Consider the following 8,266-nt stretch of genomic DNA (forward strand, 5'->3'; position numbering starts at 1 on the left):
CCCCGCTGCGAACCGGGTGACCCGAGCGAGTGGAATGGGTCAAAGTATATTTTGGTCTTAGGGCTTTGTTTTCTTCATTTCATTCACTGATTCATAGGATGAGTTGTTGCTTCATCGTCATTAGTCAATTGATCTTGACATCTCCATCATTAGATCAAAGTCTAAGGCTTGAAGCTCACCGAAGATTGGTGTTGGGGACTCTCCATCTCATGCTTGTAAGTCACAAGGCATCTTCATTAATAGATCCAAGTTGAATGCTCAAAGCTTGCCGGAGATCGGAGTCTTGAAAAATAATGATTTTGTGAATCTTGAGAGGAAAGAGAGTGAGTGGTTTTGTGAGTATGGAGAGGCACGGGTGGATTTGAGATTTTTATTTTTAAAATATTTTATAGTTTTAGAATGTTAAGAATGAATGATACATAAAACTAAACTTTTAAATATTAAAATTAATTAATTATGTTTTTTAGTTATGAAAAATTAATACTATATTATATTTTTTATAATTATTAATTATTATAATATATTTTTAATATTTTATTATTAACCCCAATTCGACTCAGTTAAACCCATCAACTCTTAACCCTTGGTCTTGGCGGGGTCAATGCTAAGATCGGATCTGATAACCATGGGTAAATGTTGCCGCATCCATATTAATTTTAGTAATACTAGAAATTGAAGGGGTCCAAATGGCTTGAACACAAGAACTGGCATTTTGAGGGATTTTTTCTTTGCCAGTCCTTGCCATGGCCCATTGTTGAAGAAATTCCTTATTTTTTAAATTATAATAATTTTGGGCAGAGATGGATGAACTTACTTCAAATAAACAAATTACGGGATTATCAAATTGCCCAAGATGAGGGGAGGGAAAAAACATAATCAACACTATTTTTAACGAAGGTTAATAAATTGATTAGAATTTTTTTCTAAAAAATTTGAATAAACAAAGAGAAATTTTGGACAATAATTTTTTTTTATTGCCGTAGAGTAGTGGTTAGAACTTTAAGTAATACATGATGATGCACATACGTGTTGAGATATTAATTATTCGTCCTGATAGTTCCGGTGGGTGGTGTGATGTGCTAAGTCACTAAAAAACTCACTCAAGGAATAAACATACACACACAATCAAAACAAGAGAAAGAAGACAAGTAAATTGGTAACCCAGTTCGGCACAACCTTGCCTACATATAGGGACCAGATTCGGAGAAACAATCCACTAAAAGAGGTTTAAAAACAAGGAGTACAACACTCTCTCAACACAAAGAATATCCTCTCTAGATTGCCCGATGGCCACACACTCAATTCTCACCGAAGAGTCTCTCATTTGTTGGCTCATCCTAAATCTTCAAGCAAAATCTCTTATATAGACGCATCGACGTCCAATAAAGTTACTTCTTTTAGAATTCTCCGCGGCTTCCTAACTTGGACACCTTCCAAAGTTAGATGTTGTAACACCCAGTTGCAACATGACCCACCTTACTGAACATGAGTGAGTTCTAGCCAGATACACCCAAATCTGCGACCTTCAACCTTCTTGGTTCCTTCAGTCCGCCTCGTAGCAGTTGACTCGACCCGAGCTCCTCCTGCCTGCAGCTGCTTCCTTTCTCACGTCACTTCAGTAGATCTCCCTTTCCCGAGGGACGTGCCCACCAAGGCACACGCAACCATCTCACCAAAGATGATCACCGAAGATCTCCCGATCTTCTTTCCAAACTTGGCCCAAGTTTGGTCTTCCCAAATGATCTTCGTTTGACTCATGAAAATATTGTTACTAAACTTGATCTCATCTTCATCCAAGTTTAGCCTTCAATATCTTCAAGTATCATCTTTAATCATCCATGCTTGGGTCTACAAATCTCTAATCATATCTCATGCAATCTTCAAACAATCTCCATACATGAGTAGTCTCCAATAATTAGCACTTGAATCTTTCTTCAAATAGTGTTGCTAAATATGGTCTTGATGATCTCCAAAGTTTCTTCTTACCTTATTTAGTTTGTGTCTTTAAATAGCTCTTATCAAACTAAGTTCCACACAGTCTTCATGATCTTCTCTTTTTGTAAATGATAGGATATTTCTCTCCCTCTTCAAAATAGATCTTTCTAAATAGGAGCTCTATCAAAGATATGATTTATTATCCCAAATCTTACCAAGGATAGATAAACATACTTTAAATAAAACTTACCTTTCTTGAAGAGATCCTTTAGTCTTAATGCACTTTTCAAAAATAGTTAAACATCACATGTCTTCATTGAGAGAAAAAATCTTCTAAATAAACTCTCCACATTGATTAATATTTCGCCACGTCATCATCCTAGTCACATCTTTCTTTGGTGAGTCATCACATGCCACGTCACCTTTCTTTTGTCATGTCACTACTTGGCTTGTCATATAATGACAATCCATGTCAATAGACTTAACACGTCTATGCATACTTTTGATATGATTTGTATATATTGTAAAAATAATAATAAAAATAAATAAATATAGATTTGTCTAGAATTAAAGTCCCTGACTCTGGTGTGTGGATGCATATAGATTCCAAAAATTATTAATACAAATATATATATGTATCACATGAGTTGCATAAATAAAAAATAAAAAAAAATCTAAAAACTAAATGGGAAAGTAAGAAGGACTATATACATGAGATTTTTAGTAATTTTATCTAAAATAATTTATCTAACTTTATTCACAAATATTAACTCACCAACATCATCATAGTTCTAGTTAACCATCAATCAAACGAGGTAAACTTATTTTATACTTGTCTATGAGTTTTTTACTTGGTTACTAGAATTTTGTGTATCACCAAATGTATAACTTGGATTAATTCAGATTGACTTTATTTATGTCTATTTATTCAAATAATATTGTCTACCTATTCAACACACTAGTGACTACCAAATGTTTTGATGTTGCCTTAGTGCAATTAAATATGATTAAAGATATTGCATTTTAATAAAAGATTTGAGATCATGCGGCCAATCTAGCGAGATAGCATAAATCAAACATTTGAACGCAGTGAAAACACGTAACCAATAATGAAAAATAAATACAAATTTGAATTAAAATAAGCAACTTTGTTTGAAGGTAAAGAATAGCAAATGAATATAATATTATTTAGTGAGATGCATTTTTATGCATGTTTTTTTTTAATTTGTAAAAAAGAAAGAACACCTAATGCTCTCACTCTCTGTGTTATTCAACCATCATTTTTTTTTTTTAAGATGAATAGCTAGGTCACTAAAAAAGGTGGGGGCATGCATAAACCAGCGATATCTCTAATGATTTGAACTTAAACTACTTGTGAATGGTTTTAATATAGACCCAATTACCAATAGATCATTTGGTCGTTAATGTCAATTAACCATCATTAGCATAAGCATTCTTTGTGCACCTAATTTGTCATAAAAAAAATTATTATTGCAGTGTACTTGGGAAGATGGACAATCACAATTGAAAAAATCTACAATTTTTAATGAAGTTACTCTAGCACCCAGTACGACAATGTAGCAATCATGCTAAAACTTTAAATTTCAGCTTGTAATTAGCATGATCTTTGCATGGACGTGTGACTCCCCTTGATGTTCTCATGAATTCTCTAGACTATAGCAAAAAATCACAAGACCCTTAAGTCATGCAAAACCTTTACCCAATATGTCATTGATGGGATAATAAAGTCTTTTTTTAGATTCAACTTAGAAGTATACAACCCCAATGTCAAAATCTGAAATAAGAAGGGCGCCGTCTGTGGGAATCGAACCCACGACCACATGGTTAAAAGCCATGCGCTCTACCAGCTGACCTAAGACGGCATTACAATTATTGATATTAACATATTAATTATTAATCTATGATATTTAACTAACATTATAACCAGGATTTTCCTCTAATTTCTCTTGACGCCCTTATTCCTACGCCTCTTCCTCGATCACGAGATCTCCAGGAAACCCTAGAGTTGAGAAAAAAAGGGGTGACTTTGAGGAATCGATTTCGGAGTTCGTAGCTGAAGCGGAGGAGAAGATGCTTAGGGTTTCAGGACGAAGGCTTGCCTCTCTCTCATGGCGGCCGGCCCCCGCTGCGTCATTCGTCTCCTCCCAAAACCTTATCGGAGGTGCTAATCCCGCATCGAATGACAATTCCAAACCGATCGGTCCTGGATTCATCCGTGAGCTTGGTCTTCTTGGGGCCATCCGAGGTTAGGCTTCTATTTTTCTCTTGTCATTCGGGATCTTGTTATATTCCTCCATTTGAAGCCTTACTTATCCTGATGAATTTTCCTTGTTTTTGGCACTCATTTTTTTATAATTATTTGTTAATTAATTGATATTAGATAATTATTTGGAAGATGTTCTTCTTTATCCCTGTTTTACTTCCTCCAGTTGTTTGGTTGTGATGATATTTATGTGCCATTAAAGTTTTCCAAGATGTTAGGATTATTTATGATTTGGTAGGTGATTCCCTTCCTCACATCTTTCTTTTATTGTACTCTTAAATTAATTTTCAGAATTTGTTGTTGTTGCTTAATATGTGGGTGCTGTTCATGTTTGAATTTGAAATGATGTTAATTGTCAAAAAGGGCTTTTGATTGATTTGGTTTCTTTTTGATGAAAATGTTGTCATTTTAGTATGTTGCATGTCATTGGCTGATATAATAAATTGTTTTCAGATGATGCTCGATTTAGTCAATTTGGACATTATGTTGCACTTTTTGTTTAACCAGTTTGTGTTTCAGAGGTGCCTGTTATGCTCACCTTTTGAGTTATCTTTTACTTGATTTTGTTGCTTTATTGGGTAGGAATCATGTGTAGAATTCTCCATTTGTTTAATAGTTGTTCATTCTAAATAAGGATTTAGGAAATTGTTTTGCATGTGGTTGATTTGGAATGGCTATTGGTTATCTTACCATTGCATTATTCCAGGATTGTGATCCATGCTTATGTCTTATCTCAAAAGTTTAAGATTTTTAAGTGTCGTAGAGAAACATAAAGCATGTTTCCCAGAAGTGTTTGTAAGTTTTCAATATTTTCAAAAAGTTAAACATTCTAGATTTCTAGCTCTTTCTTTTGTAAATTTTATCCTATCCTTTAATTATTAACTAAATTTTCTGTGCTACTGGTTTCTATTGATTGATCAGCTCAAATGCTCTATTTCATATAATGTTGCTTCTAAAGATTTTGCATTATCAAGTATTTTCCTATGTGCATTTCCATGTGGAGTTTTAAAATGCACACCTTAAACCTTTCACATCATTGTATGTTGGAATTTGTTTTTTGTGCCATCTATGATACAAGGCTTGTAGTTTAAAATTTAAATTAGTGCTGTAATTGATCAGAGCTTGAGTGAGGTGACCTCAGCTTGAGCTATCCAACACCAATTCGGTTCCTTATAAAAGCTAAATTATAATTTATTTTTTTTAATAATTTTTTAAAATCACCTATTAATATAAAATTTACGATTGAGCCCTTACCTAATGATCTAAAAATATTATGGACTTCTTCTTAAAATAAAATTTATGGTGAAGTCCTAAAATATTTTGGTAGATGTTATACACCCACAGCATACTAACTACAAGTTTATGTATATGTTATTGAGGCTTGTCGAATTAACCCAAGTTTTTTGGAGCTCGCTTATTTGCTTATGGAGCTTGGAATTTTGGTTCAAGCAATCAAGCTTTCCCCTAAACTTGCACAAGCCAAAATTTGGGCAGTTCACGAATGACTTGACTCATTTGACGACACTACTTTATATAAAGGCTAGGGTTTTTTATGTAATTTCTGGTGGTGATGAGGTCAGAGTATTTCTCGTGTTCTTCTAGTTTCTTCAATGTAATCCATGCTCGCAGTCTACGTGTTAGTTGTGGCAGGAAGATTAAGTTTATTGTCTGAAGATGTCAGTGGAATATCAGAGACAATCCTGAATTTTCATCCTATTGTGATGTGAATGATGAATGGAAGGTTTGGAGGATACATGGTAAAGTTTAAGACAAAAATTGTCACATGATTTGAATTTTGATGGAAATTTAAGGTTGCGAGCAAGCTGTCCTTTATCATATGTTCTTTCATCTTAGTTTACAGAATGATGGATTAGATGAAGAAATTTTGGATAGAGAACACATGTTCTTGGTCAGTTTCCTTTCTTGTTGCATGTTCACATTGAAGAAATGTTTACGATGTGTGCTGTTTATGTCAAACAATTAGTTTTTTATTTTTTTTATTTTTTTCCCTCATCTTGTGTATATCATGACATTTCAGCATGCTAGACTGTTGCATGGGATCATGAAAGAAATTTACCTATTGTGTACTCGCTTAACATGCTCATTGACAACTCCTTTGGACTGCAAAACTGTGTACATTTGTTACCGGGGTTGTAGCCTACATAAAAGTAGTGATTTAGTTGAGGATGCTTAACTGAAGGGAGGTTAAGTTATACTTGTTATCTAATTTGTTTGAAGCTAGGTGCTGCTCTAATCATGAAAGGTTTGTATCAGATTCCATGTTGATATAACTTGTAAACTTTAGCCCTAAAGGCTAAAAGGATATGCTAGATAGGTGCTGAAGTTTTATTTTGAGTGTCTTTGAAGACAGCGGAAAGATTTGACATGACATGCAAGAAAATTCTGAGGGATGTATGAAAATATGATAGAAAAGAAGATGATGTGCCGCTTTTTGAGCAATTTAGATCAAGATTGCTGATTTATTTCAATTCATTGTTATGTTTCTATGAGCGTTTTAGTTCTTTAATTAAAGTCGTGCTATGTCTTAGGAACATGCTCCATATTTCTCGCAAGAATTATTTGGATTGACTTGCTTGTCATGTCTTGGTCTAACAACAATTTGTTTCATTTGCTGCGCTGATTACTTCTTTGTTAGTCCATCATGTTTTTCACATTAAAATGTCGATGTGCTTTGTGTGTTACTTCACTCCTGCTTCTTAAAGCTGACAAAAGTAGAATGTAATCCTCACAAAGTTGATCATTTCTAACATTCAGTAAATATTTTACTGGGTCTGTAGCCACGGATGGCATGCGAGGAGCATAATAACTGCAGTGTAGATATAAATGTGTAGATATAAATGTCCTTATGTCTTGGCTGAAAAGTTCACTCTTTGTCGACTCAGGATATGCATCTGAGTCCCTTGCCCCCAGGCCTCATGACTTAGGCTTGGCTGACCTTCCGGCAACAGTAGCTGCTGTGAAGAATCCAAGCTCCAAGATCGTTTATGATGAATACAACCATGAGAGGTACCCCGCTGGTGATCCTAGCAAGCGAGCATTTGCATATTTTGTTCTGACAGGTGGGAGATTTGTGTACGCATCTCTGCTTCGACTCTTGGTATTGAAGTTTGTCTTGAGCATGTCTGCTAGTAAGGATGTCCTTGCCCTTGCTTCCCTCGAGGTTGATCTCTCCAGTATCGAGCCTGGGAGCACTGTGACTGTGAAGTGGCGTGGTAAACCGGTCTTCATAAGGCGCCGGACAGAAGATGACATCAAACTGGCAAACAGTGTGGACTTGTCGACCCTCCGTGATCCCCAAGAGGATTCTGCCAGGGTGAAGAACCCGGAATGGCTTGTTGTTGTCGGTGTCTGCACCCATCTGGGTTGCATTCCTCTACCCAATGCCGGAGATTTTGGAGGCTGGTTCTGCCCGTGCCATGGCTCTCACTATGATATCTCTGGTAGGATTCGAAAGGGTCCTGCCCCGTTCAACCTCGAGGTTCCAACATACACCTTCTTGGAGGAGAACAAACTGCTGGTTGGTTGATCAGTTGATATACCTCTATCGTAGCGTAGAGGCTTTATTTTCAATTTAATCTCACGTAAAACATATTTTTGAATCTTCTTTATATCCCTTTTGTTGTTTGTCAACCTGTAATTTGTCTTAGAGCAAAATAATTGTGCCTGCCTCGGAGGCTTTTTCTTCTGTCACATTGATAAACTCATCAACATGTTGAGGCTTGAGGCCTTGTGTATTGGTGCATTAGGATTTACTAGTGTTATATTTATCATTCATATGCCTTCTTTGTTTTTTTTTTTTAATATCTTGTTAGAGTTATTCCAATAATAGGTTTATTTGCAGCAATGCAGGAGGCATTCAGCAATTCTAAAACTTAGGTGATACCTTTTATTTTTTATTTTTAACTTTGATCTTTAGAGGCTCACTTAACATTTGTGTTCTTGGTGAGCATTTTATTTGTGATTTCAGTGTTCAAACTCTCTTATATTTTGAGGCCCATATCGGAAAGTTCTCCTTCTCATATTTCC

General features: G+C 35.3%; 1 protein-coding gene and 1 non-coding gene across 2 annotated transcripts; one reads left to right on the forward strand and one right to left on the reverse strand.

Moving 5' to 3' along the window:
• Nucleotides 1-3,745: 3,745 nt before the first annotated feature.
• TRNAK-UUU lies at nucleotides 3,746-3,818 on the reverse strand. The gene has a single exon. It is a non-coding gene; the product is annotated as a tRNA-Lys (tRNA).
• A 73-nt stretch (nucleotides 3,819-3,891) lies between these two features.
• LOC120275487 (cytochrome b-c1 complex subunit Rieske-4, mitochondrial-like) lies at nucleotides 3,892-7,988 on the forward strand. The gene is made up of 2 exons (XM_039282080.1): nucleotides 3,892-4,201; nucleotides 7,123-7,988. The coding sequence occupies exons 1-2, from the start codon at nucleotides 4,027-4,029 to the stop codon at nucleotides 7,764-7,766; spliced, it is 819 nt and encodes a 272-aa protein (XP_039138014.1). The 5' UTR covers nucleotides 3,892-4,026; the 3' UTR covers nucleotides 7,767-7,988.
• The last annotated feature ends 278 nt before the right edge of the window (nucleotides 7,989-8,266 follow it).

Source organism: Dioscorea cayenensis, chromosome 14 (genome assembly GCF_009730915.1).
Source record: "Dioscorea cayenensis subsp. rotundata cultivar TDr96_F1 chromosome 14, TDr96_F1_v2_PseudoChromosome.rev07_lg8_w22 25.fasta, whole genome shotgun sequence".
NCBI classification, from domain to species: Eukaryota; Viridiplantae; Streptophyta; class Magnoliopsida; order Dioscoreales; family Dioscoreaceae; genus Dioscorea; species Dioscorea cayenensis.